The sequence below is a fragment of the Rhinatrema bivittatum genome, chromosome 1 (genome assembly GCF_901001135.1).
Source record: "Rhinatrema bivittatum chromosome 1, aRhiBiv1.1, whole genome shotgun sequence".
Classification (NCBI taxonomy): domain Eukaryota; kingdom Metazoa; phylum Chordata; class Amphibia; order Gymnophiona; family Rhinatrematidae; genus Rhinatrema; species Rhinatrema bivittatum.
The window spans coordinates 682360238-682380709 of record NC_042615.1 but is presented as its reverse complement, the minus strand read 5'-3'; the positions used below and the strand labels follow the sequence as shown (position 1 = coordinate 682380709).

Here is a 20472-nt window from a genome sequence, read left to right as displayed (position 1 = left end):
CAATTCTCTTGCATTATGAAGGGGCTTTGTGACATCACTGAATATCCTGCAGTTGATTGCTATTTGTTGCCAGCAGCAGTGACTCCTCTTCAATTGAACGCTGGTTACAAATCTCCTGGGTTAAACATTTTCGGTTCGGCCAAGGGGTGGAGGAGAGATTTTGCTTGGTTCCACTCAGCAGCTTGAATTTTGAGCACACAGGACCCCCCTTGAAATATGAGGACTAAAAATTCTTAAGTACCAGGAGAGGGCCAAGAAGACAGCAAAGATATACTTAAAATAAATAAAGGCCAATAATTCACAGAAGAGGCCAGTATTTAAACGGAAGAATACAAAATGACAGTAGAAGAATAATTTGGCCCTCACACACACACACTTCTCCCAACAACCCTTGCTCACCAAACTTACCATTTTGCACCTGCGGATCAATCTGATCAGCTTCAGTCAAACTCTTGGGTTTTCCTAAAGCTCTGTCCAGATTAGGTCTGGGTTTCATAAATTCTCCTCTGGGCACAGAATGATCACTGCGGAGAGAAGAAGATCATAACTGCAGAACTTTCAACCCTCTTTAAAAAATGCTTTTCCCAGTAACGGGTATTCAATTGCAAAATTTCCAAGACATTTGAAAAATGCAAACCCCCCCCCCCCCAAGATTAAGAGGCAACTGGTTTAGTTTGAATTTGGGGTATTAAATATTCAGCAGTTAAACATTTCTGGCACTGCTGCAGGGAGCCAAGGGCAGGTTCAAGTTGGCCTGCGACTGACTTCTGAGTTCCTCTTTCCCGGTGCGCTGTGCAGCTCCCCACACTGAGGCAGGGTGGATTTCTAGTGACCAACCCAGGGCGTACAGACACATCAGGCACTGGGGAGAGGGAAGAGCACGCGGACACATAGGGGGGCTGCAACTCTTCCTGTATTTATCCTTTAAACAATTAACTTTTTAAATACTATTTACTGGGATGAGTGTTGACATGAGGGATTAAACTATAAGCAGCTTTTTCTCCATTTTTTTTTTTAAGTGGAGCTCTGCACTTAGGCTAAAAGACAAAGGAAATCTTTCATTCTCATTCCCTGGATCCTCCATTCAGACATTCAAAGATCTGAAAGCCTACACCGCCTCCCACTGGTCCTTAACATGGAGGTCTTGCTCATCTCAATGGCACTGGTGAATCCTGTCAGCCTCAGTGGTCTCCTTATACCACAGCTTGAAGTACTGTTACCAAAACACAAGGTGGGCACCGAGCTGCAAATCATTAACGTGGTCTTACCTTCACGATTCTATTACTTAATGGATGAAACCCTTCATAAATGTTCGCTGCACATTTGTATTATAGGTGTTATTGAACAAATTAATAAAAACATAAGACCTTATGAACATGTTGATAGGATACATAAAAGTATGTTCACCTGCTAGGTGTTCTGACTTCACTCATCACTTCTTCTGTTGTGTCCACAACCATTGTGGCAATTTTCTCTGCAGAAGGGCCCTGATCCTCCTGCTTGGAGGGAGAAAGTTCACCATCGATAGTGGAAGAAGAGGAAGCCTGGCTAGTAGGGGCCATATCTGGTGCTACATCGCATTGTTCCAGAAGAGCAGGAGTCACATCTGTTAGTTCACCACGGTCGTTAAACACAAATGTTGTTCCTTTGCAATAAAAGAGAAACTACAGATCATTTCAAAAATAAGTGTGAAACTCTTCTCTATTTAAAGCTTATTTAAAAAATAATGGAATCCAATTTAAATCTAACTGTGATAGAATATAGCATGTATGATGTATAAATATGCAGTCGAAAAATGTTATAGTCTTAGAAAGTGTAATGAAGTCTGGAAACCTGTAGATTCCTTTATGTATGCCAAAATCTGTAATTGTAGTCTCTTTTTGTTGCATCGTTAGATAAACTGCGTGTTGTACAACATAGTAGCAGCATCCTCCTAGAAGAGTTAATGCTATGCTCATCGAAAAAAAAAATTAAAAAAAATAAAAAATATATATATATATGCAACTGTAGCCTCAACGGCAGGTGGAAGGGGACTTAAATCGCCAACTCTTTGTACGTAACTAGAACTGGATGATTTTAAGGTCAGATTTTCTGAAGCCTTTATTAGTAAACTGACTGCCTAACCTAAGCAGCGATAGCCAAGGGTATCTTTGCTGCAGGCAGGTTTATAATATTGGAGAAAACATGTAGAGACCCGCTGCTTATTCAAAATTATAGGCCTCTCCCAACAACTGTTAGCCCAACAATTAAGCAGTCATGGGAAGATTAACCCACGTGCATCAGTCCAATTTTTTTTTTAAAGGGTTGTTACTCCACAGATAATGCAAGCCTATCAGGTAACATCCTACACAAAGCTAAAGAGATGAAAGTTCCAGCTGAGGCAATTTCATTAGAAGAATTATTTTCACAGTTGTTAAGGATGAGTATTTAAGAGAAAGGTTAGTAAAATGTTTATCAATTTCTTCTTACAGTCAGAAATATTATCTATATGGTAATTGATTTCCACAGTAATTTGAAATGAAAGCTTATGTTGGATATTCAGTATATCCTTAATCCTTCCCCATACCCACATCTGCCAAATCAGACTGGCAAGACTTACGCCCTTCTTATAATATTATATAGATCTCTGCATGAACTACTGAAGTCATAAGCATTTTGCATATCAACAAATAGGAACACATTTTTTAAGGGGTTTTGCACATAAAAATAGCATATGTGTGTAAGTTGCATGTACTCAGCAGATATGCTATTTTATAAACATCGAGAGTACCCATGTATTTTCTATTTTGTGCACACAATGTACCGGTGGGAAAAAAGGATGGACGACGGGCATTCCAGGGCAGAGTTCCGAAGTACACGTTAGTTCCTATTTTGGAAGATATACGTGTATATATTATCGAACTTATTTGTACATTTTTACACCTGCTAATTGACGTGTGCAAGTTAAATTGGACGTCTGCAGTTTTTGGGTGGGAAGTCTGGGTGAGCTGGTGAAGTGCTAGAGGGTCTAGGTCAGAGCTTTCCAAACTGTGTGTCGGGACACGTTAGTGTGTCGCCTGCAGTGTGCAGGTGTGTCGCGCAAGCCCGGTCAACTCTGACGCGAGTTTGGGCTTTTTTTTTTCTAGAGATTCACTTTTTTTTTTCAGTTTATGGGTTGCTTATTATTGGGTGATTTTTGCTGTCAATCGCGTTTTTTGGGGGGGCTTGGTGGGTGGAACAAGCCCAGCCATCCTTGCATTGGCTGCTGCTGCCGATGAGGCCTGGCCATGAGGAGTACTGACTGCAAGCAGCAGTGTCTGGTGATCATGGAAGGGAGTGAAGCACTTAACTGGCAACAATCAAAAAGACGAGGTACATGAGTGTGGGGGCCAGACATGTGCTGGGGGGAGAGAGATGAGTGAGTGGGGGGCAAATGTGCTGGGGGGACAGACATGTGCTTGAGGGGGAGAGATATGAGTGTGTGGGGGCCAGACATGTGCTGGGGGGAGGAGAGAGATGAGTGTGTGGGGGACAGACAATTTGTTTTATTATTGTTTCTCATAAATTATAACAATAACATGAATCTTGGAATATATATTTTTAATATAAATTTAAGGTTTTCATGAGATAGGTTGTGTCGTGAAACATTTTATTTATGTATATATTTAAGGAAACATACATAAATTGTCGAAATATGTTTCGTTCGTTTAACCTTTAACCTCTGGTTTACTAGTAGACTGAATTACTGTGTCCCGAAATTATGTTTGTCTAAAAAGTGTGTCACCAACATGAAAAGTTTGGAAAGCTCTGGTCTAGGTGAACTGGTGGAAGTATTGGTGAACCGGTGATTTCAAGTCCACGCGCTGGTATTTTCAAAATGGTATATGTGCGCACTTTGGGGCGGATTTTCATACACCGCGAATAGGCCTACTTTTGTTTGCGCTCCAGGCGCAAACAAAAGTACGCTGGATTTTAGTAGATACGCGCGGAGCCGCGCGTATCTGCTAAAAACCTGGATCGGCGCGCGCAAGGCTATCGATTTTGTATAGCCGGCGCGCGCCGAGCCACGCAGCCTACCCCCCGTTCCCTCCGAGGCCGCTCCGAAATCGGAGCGGCCTCGGAGGGAACTTCCTTTTGCCCTCCCCTCACCTTCCCCTCCCTTCCCCTACCTAACCCACCCACCCGGCCCTGTCTAAGCCCCCACCTTACCTTTGTCGGGGGATTTACGCCTCCCAGAGGGAGGCGTAAATCCCCGCGCGCCAGCGGGCCTCTTGCGCGCCGGGCCGCGACCTGGGGGCGGGTACGGAGGGCGCGGCCACGCCCCCGGACCGCCCCGGGCCGTAGCCACGCCCCCGTACCCGCCCCCAAAACACTGCCGACACGCCCCAAAAACGCCGCGACGACCGGGACCACCCCCCGACATACCCCCGACACGCCCCCCTCGGAGAACCCCGGGACTTACGCGAGTCCCGGGGCTCTGCGCGCGCCGGTAGGCCTATGTAAAATAGGCGCACCGGCGCGCAGGGCCCTGCTCGCGTAAATCCGGGCGGATTTACGCGAGCAGGGCTCTTAAAATCCGCCCCTTTATGAAATACCTGCCTCCACGTATAAAGCAGGGTTATTACGTGTGTATGTTACATTTTTTTACCCATCTAAAATATACATGTTTATAAAATAGGTAAAGAATGTGTTTTCTTGCATTGAAAATATCTGTGCGTACTGAAACACACACACACACACACTCACACACACACACTTTCAAAGCAAACTATGCAGCATCCTGCCTCTTCTGTGTTCCACTGCCCTTGGGCGGTTAATTCCTCGCAGTGTGCTCCCCATCCCCGTAGACTGGCATCTGTAGTTAGCAGAGTCCTGGTTGGGGATGATAGTCTTAAGCCTCTGTTCATGTGTTCATGTGGCTGGGCTGCAGCCACCAGTGTAGTTTGGTCCGAACTGTGCTCGGAAGGGCTAAGCGTACGGTGTAGTTGTGCGACCGTGGGTTCCAACGGGACAGCAGTGAGTGTTGCAGAGGCCTCATGTGGGCCCTCGCCCAGGGGACCACTTCCAGTGTGGGTGCCATCAGCCCTAGGGCCTGCAGGTAATCCCATGCCGTGGGGAGAGGGTCGCTCAACAAGGATTGCAACCGGTTCCACAGTTTTGATCTCCTTGTGGGAGTCAGGCTGACTTTGTCTTCCTTGGTGTCGAAGTGGACCCCCAGGTACTCCAACGATTGTGAGGGCTGCAGGGAACTCTTGTTCGTGTTGACCACCCATCCGAGGCTCTCCAGTAGAGACTTGACTCTGTTGGTTGATTGAATGCTTTCCTCTGGTGACTTTGCCCTGATCAGCCAGTCGTCCAAGTAAGGATGTACGAGGACTCCTTCCTTCCGCAGTACTGCCGCCACTATCACTATCACCTTGGTGAACGTCCGTGGTGCTGTGGCTAGCCCGAAGGGTAGGGCCCGGAACTGGTAGTGATGGCCCAGGATCTTGAAGCGTAGGTAACGCTGGTGTTCCCGATGAATTGGGATGTGCAGGTACGCCTCTGACAGATCCAGGGAGGTGAGGAACTCTCCCAGCTGTATTGCCTTTATTACGGATCTCAGGGTTTCCATGCGGAAGCGGGGGACCTTCAGGTATCGGTTTACGATACCTGAAGGTCCCTCTTTCTTGGGAATGAGAAAATATATGGAATAATGACCAGAGTTTATCTCCTGAGGAGGTACCGGAGTTATGGCCTTGAGGGACAGTAGCCTGGCCAGTGTAACTTCCACTGCCGCCTTTTTGGTGGGGTCGTGGCAGGGGGACTCCACAAACTTGTCCGGGGGGGTGCGTATGAAGTCCAGGTAGTACCCTTCCCGGATGATGGCTAGGACCCACTTGTCCGAAGTTATCTCGACCCATCTTTGGTAGAATAGGGCCAGTCTGCCCCCTATTGCTTCCCTTGGATGGGTCGATTGATTCTCATTGCGGAGCGAGGCCGGGCCCTGTGCCCGAGCTGTTTCCCCTCTTGTTGTGCTTATTCTAAAAGGACTGATTCCTGCCCGAAGGGCGGGGCGCCTGGTAGCTGCTCCTGTATGGGTTGAAGCGCTGCGAGCTTCTGCCCCTGGAGGCCCTGGATGGCTGTCGCTGGGCTCTCCTTGACTTGTCTTCCGGAAGGCGCGGTACTGGGGATTCGCCCCATTTGCCCGCCATCTTTTCTAAATCGCTGCCGAACAGAAGTGTTCCTTTGAAGGGCATCCTTGTGAGGCGTGTTTTGGAAGATGGGTCGGCCGACCAGCTTCTGAGCCAGAGCTGTCTCCTGGCCGCCACCGCCGATGATACTCCTCTTGCCGCTGTGCGTACGAGGTCTGAGGCTGTGTCCGTTAGAAAGGATAGCGCTGGGTCCAGGATATCTCCCGGGGTGCTGTTCCTGGCCTGGGATAAGCAGGCACGTGTCACCACGGTGCAGCAGGCCGCAATCTGAAGAGACATGGCGGCCACGTCAAATGACTGTTTAAGCATGGCTTCCAGCCACCGGTCATGCGTGTCCTTGAATGCTGCTCCTCCCTCTACCGGAATGGTGGTGCGCTTGGAGACTGTGCAGACCATGGCATCCACTCTTGGGCAAGCAAGCATGTCTTTGGTTGCTGGATCCAGGGGGTACAAGCTGGCCAATAGCTAGTCCCCGGCCCTGGAGGAGGCTGAGCCTGTGGTGGATCTCCCAGGGCCTCCTCGTATTGGGTGCATAAGGCATCGGCTTCCTGGCTCTGGGCGGCCCTGAGGTGGCATGCTGAGCAGAGGCCCAGGGATTTTACTTCAGTTATCGGAGGTGTCGAGATTGCCTGAGCGTACATGTTTCGCTCCGGAGCGCCTGGCCGCGTGCGTGGAGGTTGTGAGCATATCTGTGCGCTTAACCGGGGTTTGTGCGCGTATCTGAGCGCTTAACCCGGGATGTGCGCGTGGGAAGTCGAGTGCGCGTTGTCTGTGCGACCGGGACTTGCGCGCGCCGCTTATGCGTCCAAGTGTTCTTGTGCGTATAACTTACGTGCAGAAGTAGGTTTGTGCGCACAGGTAAGTTTTGTGCGCTCGGCCGGGCGGCGATGTGAACGGCGAGATTAAGGCCAAGATGGCGACGGCGACCATGTGGGCAAGATGGCGACTACCTCGGAGGGTCTCCACGTGGGTAGGCCCTTGGAAATGCCGGGGTCTGGCCCTGCTAGCTAGGGCGGATCAACCCGGTGGCGCTGGCTTCGGCTGATGGCCTGCGCTCATCCTCAATTCTTGGAGACCGGCACAAGTAAAGATTTCTACCTTACCTTATCTTCGGCGCTTCCCGGTCTCGACCCGGGCGGTCTCCGGCTGCGGGGGGAGAGGGCAACTACATTCACCACCGCTTTTGAGGGTGCACCCGCTGCCTCTCAGCCGCGCCCAAACTCCTCTCGCTCGGGGGCTGTAAGTCCTTGCCGCGATTCGGCTGCCGGACCGAGGCTGCCTCTATGCCGCGCCCGATCCTTCGGGGGCTAGGTCCCGCCGCGATTCGGCCGCCGGACCGAGGTTCACCTCCGAGGGACCACGGAAATCACCTCGGGAATCTCGACTGGGGGAGGGACCCGAGGGTATTACCGCAGGAGAGCGGGGCTAGTCTTCAGTAGAATTTTCTTCTTTAAATTTGGTTCCAACGCTCTGAGAGCGTGCAGATAGCTCCTAACTGCTATGGAGACGGAAAATACTGAGGATCTGCACTTCCTGCAGGGGTATATGTTCTAGGGGCTGACGTCAGATTGAATTCTGATCCGTCTCCAACTGCTAGCATGAGTACACTATACCCATTGGTTCTGAGTCCATCTGCTACACGCTAGGAAACTAAATATATACCATCCACAATACAGGCAACCCAGAGACCACCTGATCTAGTTTTCCATGATGATAATAATGATGCTCTAAGTGATTTACTGAATATTAACAAAACAGAAAGTAAACTGGAACACACAGTGGACAGATCAAGCCAGCTTGAAAAGAGTTCTTTATGCAAAGGGCATCTGGCATAAGCTACCCAACAATGTGCAGACTGCAATATCAATATTCTGCTTCACAAAAAAGATTGGAATTCCTACAAATAAATAAAATCTCAAACTATAGGTACCGAACTACTAAAGGTGGGCTTGACCAACTATAAGCCTCCTTAGTGGGGGTCTAAAATTTTAGATTAGATTTATATCATATAGACCAGACCTTGAATGTTCATTCTGGATTGAAACATAGGATCCCCCATTGCAAGCAACGTCATAGCAGCTTCGGTACTTCCATCATTTTCTGCAAGACAGTTCAGGTATCAGATCAATTGCAAGACAATCCTGTCTTTGGAAATTCATCTTAATTATTTTTCACAGAACTTCTTAATATTAACACATTCATATTATGCACATTTTCAGCTCAAACTTTCAGGAAGCTCCCAGATATTCCTTCTTGCCCTTGCTACTAATCAGAATTTGCTGCTCCCATTCGGGTCGATACAGTAAGGCCGCGTTAGAAAGAGTGCGGCAGTGCCGGGCACACCCTCGTTTGCCCCACACACTGTTCTGATCACATACCGCTCGATACTCTATTTAAATTGCTTGCAAATGCAAGCTGCGTCTGCAAAGCGTTAGGCCCGCACAACCCATTTTACTGTATAGGCGCTTAATACAACGCCTATACAGTATCCTGGGTGCGCTGGTACCTGTCATTTCAAATGTCATTTCAAATGACAGGCACCAGGAAGTGGATCCCAACTTTAACCCATGAAAACCTAAAAACTGAAAATCCCCTCCTCCCGAAGTGGCTCGACATGTGCCAACTTACCTTTTGTTGCTTTTCAGCCCTTTCCCTTCTCTGCCGCCCTCTGGAGGGGGCAGCCAGCAGCGAAAATGGCTCGCAGCGGTCCCCCCTGCGCAGGTCCCGGTTCTCCTGGAGGAAAAATCTCCCCCCCCCCGGAGAACCCAGCTGGGGTTCAGAGGCACGAGTACTGAGTAAATCCCCTTCCCCAGGGCAGTGCCCCCGACAGGGGCTGCAAGGTCATGAGGGAAGCAAAGTGTACTTTCATTGGCCTGAGTGCCACGGCATGCGTCATTTCATTGGCCTGAGTGTCACGGCATGCGTCACGCGCGCCCGTCTATGTGCTTTCATTGGCTGGAGCGCCCAAATTGACGGGCGCTCAGGCCAATGAAAGTACGCTTCGCTACCTTGCAGCCCCTGTCAGGGGCACTGCTCTGGGGAAGGGGATTCACTCAGTATTCACGCCTCTCAACCCCAGCTGGGTTCTCCGGGGGGAGAGGATTTTTCCTCCAGGGCACTGGAGGCGCTAGGACTCCGGTTCCTCCCAAAAAACGCTGCACATGGTCGCGAGGGAACACTGCAAGGCGCTTTCGCCGCCGGCTGCCCCTCCGGAGGACGGCAGAGAAGGGAAGGAGGAGCTGAAAGCAACAAAAAGTAAGAAAACAACAAAAAGTCGCTTCAGGAGGAGGGGGATTTTAGATTTTTAGAGGTTTCCTTTTGGGGAAAAGTTTGCTGTCTACCATTACCCCTGCCTCTAACGCAGGGGTAAGGGTAGGCGGTAAGTTAGCAGGTTAAACGCGCGGCAAAACGGCAGGGTAAAATAGCGATAGTCGGGTCGCGCGTTACTGTATGGGAGAGAATAGCTAATTCGATTGTTTACATTTAATATACATGCCGCGTGCGGAAGGGGTTACCCGGGGATTTAAAGAGGCGGTAAGGATGGGTTAAAGGGGATAGTGTATCGCAGGAAGGGCTAACGCGGCCGGAAAGTGAGTAGAAAGCGGGTTAGGAGCGGGGTGACCGCGGCCCCACTTTACTGTATCGGCCTGATTGTTAGCAGTGCTACAAGGATTTGGCAACAACATAAGACAAGGAAAGCAATATCAGCACATGCCTTGGGTGCCGAAAAAAGCCCTCAGCTTGTGTGAAGTGTGCTGCTGCACAGAGAAACTCATTATGCAGCAAATAACCACAATCATTTTAAGTGCTTAATTAAAAGTATTACTTAGAGATACAATTACACATTAAAAGAAGTTCTGAGGGTCATCACCTGGCCTGTAGCAAACACAAAACAGAGTAATATCTGTGCTATCATTAACTCTAATGTTTTCTGCTACATTACTATTGTAATTAAATTAGAAGGCTTTTAGTCTAAATTATCTTTTCAAACATTTCTCATCCTGGTCTACTAGTGGCTTTGCAGGCTTCTGCCAATATCTACTACCATTAAAATACAAACAAGAGATATCTGTAACCCTCTCTGACCTGTGCAATTCAATTCTAAATGGGATTCTGTCATCCTTTACAGCCTTGAAACAGCCTGAATTGGCAGCTGCTGGAAGTGCAACAGTACTTCGTAGAAACACGTTGTATCGTAATACCTATGGCTTCAAATGTATCAAGAGCTTTTAGTCAATTTTTGAGAAAGCATAAAATTAATTTCTTTATTTATATTCATTAAGAGCTTCACCCTTAAACGCTATGGACCATCATACCACCCCGCGGCTTGCAAGATCACAGTTTCACTTGCATATCTACCTCTCGGGGTCACTTTTAATCATTGGTCCGAATAATCATTTTTTAGAGAGATGTATTTTTTGTTTTTTCTTTTAAAAGCAGTAAATGGTACTTCCCCTGCCTTTGAAATATTTGGTATCCGAGTCCGGAGTCCGACGAGAATTCACGTTTCACGCCCTGCTGCCTCAGGGACTCTTCGACTTGATCGAGCTACCGCTGTCACAAGACAACTCTGGATATTTAAAAGTCTTTATACCAACGGGGAGGATCCATTAAATCACTTCTGTAAATGAGACTCTGTTAGTTTGATACATAATCAAACTTAGTCAACATTAAAAGGCACATTGGGAACAATGATTTAAAACCCTCAGACAAGCTGCTTACCCGATACTGCAACCATTTCCTTCTTCAGCGTTTAGGTGCAGTCGGCCAGTGAATTCAATTGTCAAACATCCTATGTGGTATATGCAATATTTTGTCTATGTCAGCTAGTATATGTTGGAATGACGTAACGTCAGATCTGTACTAGAGTGACTAAACAGAAAAACAGTCTCAAAACCAGCAAAGTGGAGGCACCGCTTGTAACTCATTTTCAAGAGTTCAAACATATATTTGAGGAAATAAAATGGACGGTATTAGAGATTGTGGCACCACATTGGAGAGGTGGAGATAGAGTGAAACGTCTCACACAACAAGAGCAGAGATGGATATAACAATTGCAATCTGTGACAACTAAGGGGTTAAACAAGGAGATATTCAGTTCATGTGAGGTCCTTTACATAAACAATTGTCTGTCAATCTAGCATATCTCCTATCGCGTGAGTCATATAAATCAGACTCGATCTTGACCTGACTGCACTTAAACGCTGAAGAAGGAAATGGTTGCAGTATCGGGTAAGCAGCTTGTCTGAGGGTTTTAAATCGCTGTTCCCAATGTGCCTTTTAATGTTGACTAAGTTTGATTATGTATCATACTAACAGAGTCTCATTTACAGAAGTGATTTAATGGATCCTCCCTGTTGATATAAAGACTTTTAAATATTCAGAGTTGTCTTGTGACAGAGGTAGCTCGATCAAGTAGAAGAGTCCCTGAGGCAGCAGGGCATAAAACGTGAATTCACGTCGGACTCTGGACTCGGATACCAAATACCTCAAAGATAAGGGAAGTACCATTTACTGCTTTTAAAAAAAAAACCCCAAAAAATGCATCTCTCTAAAAAATGATTATTGCGGACCAATGATTAAAAGTGACCCCCGAGCGGTAGATATGCAAGTGAAGCGTTTAAGGGTGAAGCTCTTAATGAATATAAATAAAGAAATTAATTTTATGCTTTCTCAAAATTGACTAAAAGCTCTTGATACATTTGAAGCCATAAGTATTATGTTTCTATGAATTACTATTGTTCGTTGTTTGGTGGACAACCTTTACATGTTTAGAGCAGCAGTACTACCATGAGTTACATGCAAGTATTTTTATTATCATCTATTTTAAACAGTGGGTTTAACTTGCAGTGGCACTAACAAAAAATTATAGAGACCTTTGGTTTGAGCATCAGCTCCTGCCTTCTCTTTGGGTTCAAGTTCAACTGGAACCTGCCCCAATTGGGATTGCTAGGCCCTGAGCCTTTATTCACAGCCCCAAAATCTAGCACGGTTATTGCAGTAAAAAGTCTTCTGGCTGAGAAATATGGATTCTGGCTCCCTTTGGCACCTGGTACTAGTGCACTCGAGTCAGCCAGCAGACGTCACTTTTGAGAGATGTCTGGAACTCCCTCCCGGAGGCTCTGAACACTGCCTGTGCCCCAGAATGCTTAAAGAATAGGAGAGAGTTCAGGAATCAAAACTGACTTTGATTTTGCTCTGACATGCATTGTCAACTATGGGATCTTATATAGACAGGTGTGAGCCTTTCCAAATCAAGTCCCATCAATTGAATTTACCACTGGTGGACTCCAATCAAATAGGAGAAACATCTCAAGGATGATCAATGGAAACAGGATGACCTGAGATCAACTTTTGAGTGTCATAGCAAAGGGTCTGAATACATACATAATGAGAAATTACTACTTACCTGATAATTTCCTTTTCTTTAAGACAGTCAGATGAATCCAGAACAAGTAGGTTATGCATTCCTACCAGCAAATGGAGATAGAGTAAACTAATATCACAGTATATCCACCCCTGCAGATACACCAGCCTGCCAGTATTCTCTTCAAAAGCAACTGTGGACAGACTAGTAAAAAACTTGAAAAACAGATTGCCACTGCAATACTCAGCCAACAGGCAACATTGAGCTCAGACAAGAATATAATAACACAAGTCTAGGGACTGGAGTAACTCTTACCAGTAAACCCTGTAACACGTAGGAACATAGGAGAATCATTATGCAATCATAGAGCAGTCAAGGGAGGGAAGCTGAATTCATCTGACTGTCCTAAGGAAAAGGAAATTATCAAGTAAGTAGTAATTTCTCATTTCTTAGCGTCCAGACAGATGAATCCAGAACAAGTGGGATGTGTCCAAGCTATTCCCGAATAGGGCGGGAGGCTGCCCACGGTCCAGTCAAAACCACACGTGCAAAGGCTGCGTCCTCCCAGGCTTGCACATCCAGAAGATAATACCTGGAAAGGTGTGTAAAGAGGACCACGTTGCAGCTCAGCAAATGTCGACGGGAGACAATGATTTAACTTCTGCCCATGACACTGCCTGAGCTTGAGTGGAATGGGCCCGAACCAGACTAGGTAATGGTTTCCCAGCAACCACATATGCACCTGTGACTTCCTCTTAAATCCAGTGACCTATTGTAGCCCACAAGACTGGCTCTCCCTGTTTAGTACCACCATGGATGACAAACAGGTGATCCGACCTACACAAAGACCCAGTGACCTCCAGATACCTGACAATATGCCACTTGACATCCAAGAGTCGCAACAGATGAGACTCTTCTACATCTCTCTCCCTGACCAGAGATGGCAGGGAGACGGCATGGTTCAATTGAAATTCAGAGACCACTTTCAGTAAAAAGAGAGCCTCCACAGAGCTGCATGCCACGGTCTCCTGGGCCAATCTGGAGCAACCAAGAGCACCATTCCTCTGTTGCATTCGAACCTTTGAATCAATGTGCCCAACATGGGCCATGGAGGAAAGGTCTACACAACTTGTCTTCCGGCCACTCCTGCATCGATCCCCAATGACATCAGATCTCTTCTGTGGCTGAAGAATCGCAAAACTTACGCAGTACACAAAGTCATTAATAGGTCCAGGAACGGGAGACCCTGGTGATCCCGAATCAGTTGAAACTCTTCGTCTGACAACACCCACTGTCCTTGGTCCAGACTTTCCCTGCTGAGAAAGTCTGCTCTTTTGTTGTCTTAGCCTGTGATGTGCGAGGCTGAGATCATCTGGAGATGCATTTCATAAGATGATCTATTTCCTGCGACACTTGCTAGCTTTTGTACCACCCTGCCGACTGATTTAAGCCACAGTCATTGCATTGTCCCACATTATGTGTCCCGAGCAACCCAGCAGCCTGTCGCCGAATTGTAAACATGCTAGCAATTTCTGAATTCGAGCTTCCGGTAGGAACACCTTGGTCTGCTTTATGTCAAACTGAACCCCAGGTATTCCAGTGACTGAGTAGGCTGAAGACTGCTCTTGGCTAGGTCCTCCACCCGGGTCACTTGCAACAGGGAAATCACCTTGCGAATTCACCAGGCAGCTCTCTTCCAGCAACTTGGCGCAAATCAACCTGTCATCTAAATACGGGTGTATTAGGAGTCCATCCTTTCTCAACTTTGCTACAACTACCACCATTACCTTGGAACAGGTCCTGGGAGCGGTGGGCAGACCAAGGGCAGCACTCGAGACTGAAAATGGAATCCCACAGGAAACGATGATATTCTAGTCAGATGGGAATGAGGAGATATGCCTCTGACAGATCCAGAGAGATAAGAAATTCTCCGATTGCATGGCCCTTATCACCGAGCATAATGTCTTCATGCGAAAACGCTTCACTTGCAGCTGACGACTGACACCTTTGAGGTCCAGGATGGGACAAAAAGAGCCCTCCTTCTTTGGCACAATGAAATAATAGAAAACTGACCTGTATTTTCTTGAGACATGGACACTGGGACCACAGCCCTCATACTGAGGAGTCTTGCCAATGCAGTTTCCACTGCCTGGTTTTTGTTTTTTTTTTTGTAGTGAGTGGCAGGGAGACATCATGAACATGTCCTAAGGGATACTGCGAAACCCCAGCATGTATTTCTCTTGCATCACCTCCAGGACCCACTGATCCGATGTGATTTTGGCCCACCTCTGAAAGAGAGGTGTCCCCCATCTCCTTTTGCCGGGAGTGGGTCGGCAAACCTTCATTGGGAGGCTCGGAAGGTTCTACCATCCGAGCCTGCACCTCTTCTGAGATGTCAGGGACAAAAGGACTGAGACCCACTGAAGAGGTAATAAGGAACCGGAACTTACTGGCCAGTTTCTCCAACTTGCAACCAAACAAAAACGAGCCGTTAAGGGGAAATTTGGTGAGGTTAGCCTTGGAGGTTGCATCAGCAAACACATTTCTCAATGATAACTAACTACCATCAAAGCCACTTTTCTGGCTGAAATGCGGACCAAATCACAGCCTGCCCTGGAGATTACCCCAGAATCATCAACCTCTTGAGAGAAATGCTAACAAGAGCGAGCCACCAAGGAACATCAAGAAGCAATCTGCAAGGTAATTGCTACTGCTTCAAATGCTCGCTTAAGGATAATCTCAAATTTTTTAGGAAAAGCATCCTTCAAGGACGCTTCTCCTTCCACGGGAATAATAATCCGCTTGGAGACTGCACACACAAGTGTATTTCCACCTTGGGAAAAACATAAGCGCTCTCTTACCACTAGATCCAGAGGACAGAGACCTTCCAAAATCCAACCCCCTTTGAAAATAGCCTCTGGGGTGCCCCACTCAAGATCAATTAATTCTTGAATGGCCTCCATCACAGGGGAAAACGAAGAGGTTTTACACAAGAAAATCAAAATGGGATTTCTCTTTGGCTCAGACACTGAAACTGCCCCAGGAAATCCAAGCAATTTTCTAGGTCTGAGAAATCAGAGCTGGCAGTTCATCTTTATGAAAGAACCTCAAATACTTCCATACTGTTCTAATCCATGGGAATTTCACCATCCTCAAGAGAGTTAGGATTGGCATCATCATTGGTGCCGTCCAGATCTCCATCCAGAGGACCTGCTGCCAATCCAGAAGTACTCTGGCGCCCAACAGAAAAATCCAGGCAAGGTTTTCCCCCTGTGCCTCTGCTCTAGGAGCATGGGATAGGGCAGAGGACTATGCCTGAAGAAAGGATTGCAACCCTTGGAAAAATTCTACCCATAAAAAAGTAGAAGCATCCAGATCGAGAGGGACCTGAGGTGTACTCACCGAGCTAGCTTCCCCTGAATCATCTTTTCCTAGACCCACATCCGATTGGGAAGAACCAGGCTTAGTGAAATCAGAGGAAGACAATTCACCCTGAGCCTCCACACAGTGCTGGCACAAACTAGCAGGCACTCCTGGCTGAGATGTCCATTTATAACAAGGAGTGCAAAGAAAAAGACGCTTAGGCTTCTTAGGCACAGGTGCCATGATGGCCGACAATGTGCTGAGTGGCGAATGGAGGTGTGCATCTAGTTGGTTTTTTTTTTTTTTTTTTTAATAGGAACTCAACTAGGTGCCTACAAATTATGCGTCCAACACTTAGACGCATACACCTAGGCAGCCAAAAATTAAGCGCACAAAAAACGTAAGCACACAGTACCACTTGTGCGCACAGAAAAGCGTGTGGCCACTACATGCCGCTTAACGTGAGTGCACAAACTACAATGCCCCACTGTGCGCCCAAAAACTGGGTGCACAACGAGACATACATGCTAGACTGACAATCCCCCAGAGGGCAGCCTTAGAAATCGTGCGAAAAGCCGTTGCGCCCTATCACACGGCGCATAGCGAAAAGCCTCTGAGAGGGGCCTGGCTTAAGGAGGCTGCTCAACCCGCCAAGCTGCCCACATCCCTCGACCTCCTACGGAGCAGAACGAATGTCGGACTGATGCACCGAGCATGGAGACCAGGAGAGGAAACCCTGTACAACAAAAAAAACCTTCTGTTAAGTCTCTGTATCTTTTTTTTTTTTTTTTAAACTTACAGATCAGCCATACCTGGCTGAGCACAGAGACGATCTCCGGCTCTGGGGGGAGAGGGCATGTGCTGTCATGGCCGCGTTTGGCTTCCTGCACCTGCTGTCATTTAGCTGCTCAAGCAGCTAAGTACACACCAGCAAAACCAGCTACTGGACCAAAGTACGTATCTGAGCAAGGCCAGTGGAAGAACTAGACCTGGGCTTATGGCGCCGACCATTAGGGGGCGCGAGCCATGTGGGGTCACGAGCGGTGGCACCACTGCTCGCAGACCCACATAGCTCATGCCCCCTAAAGTTGCAGTGTGACCGGGGGGGGGGGGGCACAAAGCAGAAGGTGCTTAGGGTGCATAATCCCCTTGCACTGCCTCTGCATCTGAGGGTCCATGGAAATCACCTTAAGAATTCTCAACTGGGAGAGGGACCATTTGGTATCACCGCAGGAGAGTGGGGCAAATTTTATCCTTAATGCTCCTTTATTTTAAAATGAAGCAATCCCCAGTGGGGAGATGCACATCCATAATCTGCTGGAGATGAATACTGGCAGGCTGATGTAACTGCAGGGGTGTATATACTGTGACGTCAGTTTACTCTGTCTCCATCTGCTGGTAGGAATGCATAACTCACTTATTCTGGATTCATCTGACTGGACACTAAGAAAATTTGATATTTCAGTTTGTTTTTTAAATTAATTTGTACAAATTTCTACAAACATGATTTTACTTTGTCATTATGGGTACTGTGTTCAAATTGAGGAGGGAAAAAAGGAAAATTAGTTTCTTACCTGATAATTTTCGTTCCTGTAGTACCAAGGATCAGTCCAGGACACCTGGGTTGTGACTCCGCACCAGTAGATGGAGACAGACTAAAACTTGTGGGCGGAGCATATATGCCCCTGTGCCAGTCACAGCCCCTCAGTCATACGTAATGTCAAAGTAGAACACAACCAGAGAACTAAACTAGCTAGAAACCGCTAATAGAACGGGGAAAACACCCCTCCTGGAAACAGACTCTCCAACCAAGAGAGTTAAACAAGCGGAACAGAAGAATTCAGAACAAAGAGCGGACTCTCCATTACTTCAGCGTAGCACTGCGGGCGGGATCCTGGACTGATCCTTGGTACTACAGGAACGAAAATTATCAGGTAAGAAACTAATTTTCCTTTCCCTGTACGTACCAGGATCAGTCCAGGACACCTGGGATGTACCAGAGCTAAATTACCGAGGGTGGGAAGCAGAGAGTCCCGCTCGGAGTACCCTCTCTCCAAATCCTCCGGGATCGGTAGCCCGGACATCCCCCGAACTGCCTGATAAAGGTATACAACGACTTCCAGGTAGCCGCCCCGCAAATCTCTTGAGGCAATACCGGAGAAGCCTCCGCTCAAGGTGCCGCCTGCGCACGAGTCGAGTGAGCCCTCCGGCCCACGGGAAGCGGTTTTCCCCGCACCCAGTACGCCGAAGCAATGGCCTCCTTAAGCCACCGCTGAAGCAATGGCCTCCTTAAGCCACCGGGCGATCGTTGTGCGAGACGCTGCGGCCCCTTACTTAGGACCAGAGAACAGGACAAACAGATGATCTGTGACCCGAAACGGATTACTGACCTCCAGATATCGGAGGAGGGACCTCCGCACGTCAAGCGTCCGCAATTCTCTCGCTTCTGGAACAGAGAACTCCCTGGCCGCCAAAGCGGGCAGTTCCACCGATTGATTCATACGACAAGACGACACCACTTTCGGTAGGAAGGAAGGAACTGTGCGCAAAGAAACTCCGGAATCGGAAATACGCAAAAAGGGGTTCACTACAGGACCGGGCCTGCAACTCGGAAACACGCCGCGCCGAGGCGATCGCTACCAAGAACGCCGTCTGAAGAGTGAGGTCCTTAAGAGTCGCGCGTTTCAAAGCTCAATATGCGCCGTGCATAGGGAGGAGAGAACCCAGATGAGGTTCCAAGCCGGACAAGAACCCAGTTGAGGTCCCAAGCCGGACAAGGAAGACGCAAGGGAGGACGAAGGCGTTTGGCACCCCGGAGGAAGCGAGCAAAGTCCGGGTGGAGCGCTAGGGACGTACCACGGACCGTACCCCGAAAACAACCGAGCGCTGCCACTTGAACCCTGCAAACAACCGAGCACTGCCACTTGAACCCGAAGGGAACTGCACACCAGGCGACCAGCCTGGAGGAACGCCAGAATGTCGGAGACGGAAGCCGAAGTGGAGACCACCCCACGCTGCACGCACCAGTCCTCAAAGACCACCCAGACACGGACATATGCCAGACGGGGCCCTGATGGAGCAGGCCCGCCATACCGTGAAACCGAAGGGGCGCCGTTACCGCCAGCTGGGCGAGGTCTGCAAACCACGGCCGGCGCGGCCACTCCGGTGCCACCAAGACTACCTCGGCCGGGTGCAATTCTATGCGCCGTAGAATCATGCCGATCATCGGCCACGGGGGAAACACGTAGAGCAGCACATCCGTCGGCCAGGGAGGCACCAACTCATCGACGCCTTCTGCCCCCCGTTCTCGACATCGATTGTAAAATCGCGGGGCCTTCGCGTTGTGCCACGTGGCCATCAGATCCATGTGGGGCACCCCCCACGTTTTGCAAATGAGCAGAAAGCTTCGTCCCCCAACTCCCACACTCCGGGATCCAGACGATGACGGCTGAGAAAATCCGCCTGCACGTTGTCGACTGCCGCAATGTGAGACGCTGCGAGGTTGCTGAGATGTAGCTCCGACCAGGCCATCAAGCGCTGAGTCTCCTCCACCACCTGGGGGCTCCTTGGTCCGCCCTGGCGTTTGATGTATGCCCCTGTGGTCGCATTGTCCGACAACACTCGAACTGCCTTCCCCCGCAGCAACGGCAGAAAGGCTTGCAGGGCCAGACGGACCGCTCTGGTCTCTAGGCGCGCTCTGGGCTCTAGGCGATTGATAGACCACTGGGCTTGCGACACGGGCCATAGGCCTTGGACCGAGCTCCCCAGGCAGAGCAGGCTGGACCTCGCGTGTCCCTTGAGTGGAAGCGGTAGATGGAATTCCTCAGAGACCGGCTTCCAGCGGGATAGTAAGGATGACTGTAATGGACGCAGATGAGCGAATGCCCAGGGAACCAGTGCCAGCGTTGAAGCCATAGACCCTAGGACCGTAAGGTAGTCGCAGACCCGCGGTTAGCGGAGAGACAATAAGCGACGTACTTGAGCTTGCAGTTTGCACCTCCGTTCGTGTGACAGGAACACCTTGCCCTGCTTCGTGTCGAAAAGAGCTCCCAGATATTCCAAGGTCCGCGTGGGTGTCAGATGACTCTTGCTATAGTTGACCACCCATCCTAGGGACTGCAGAAGGTGGAGGGCCCTGGCTACCGCCATCCGACACTGATCCTCGGACTTTGCCCGAATTAACCAATCGTCCAGGTAAGGGTGGACCAGGAGACCTTCTCGGCGCAGAGACCTTCTCGGCGCAGCTGCGCCGCCACCACGACCATCACCTTCGAGAATGTACGTGGGGCCATCGCGAGCCCGAACTGGAGCGCTCGGAACTGGTAATGCCGCCCTAGGACGCAGACCTGAGGAAGCGTTGGAACGATGGATGAATGCCTATGTGAAGATATGCCTCCGTGAGAAGATGTAGCTCCGACCTCCAGGGAGGCTAGAAACTCGCCGGGCCTTACCGCGGCGATGACTAAACGAATCGCCTCCATTGTGAAGTGAGGAATCCGAAGGCATCGGTTCACCCCTTGAGATCCAGAATGGGTCTGGACGTGCCGTCCTTCCTTGGGACGATGAAGT

The 20472-nt window shown here is 48.8% G+C and overlaps 1 protein-coding gene across 4 annotated transcripts in view; it reads right to left on the bottom strand.

The window, feature by feature from the left end:
* The window catches only part of BDP1 (B double prime 1, subunit of RNA polymerase III transcription initiation factor IIIB), a 259767-nt gene that overhangs the window by 56803 nt on the left and 182492 nt on the right, over window positions 1-20472 (bottom strand). For all 4 annotated transcript variants that reach the window (XM_029574553.1, XM_029574582.1, XM_029574572.1 and 1 more), the window contains 3 exons: window positions 8193-8273; window positions 1408-1645; window positions 409-524 (listed from right to left, as the gene is read on the bottom strand). In XM_029574553.1, the coding sequence (XP_029430413.1) occupies window positions 409-524; window positions 1408-1645; window positions 8193-8273 (435 nt within the window). The remainder of the gene's footprint in view (window positions 1-408; window positions 525-1407; window positions 1646-8192; window positions 8274-20472) is intronic.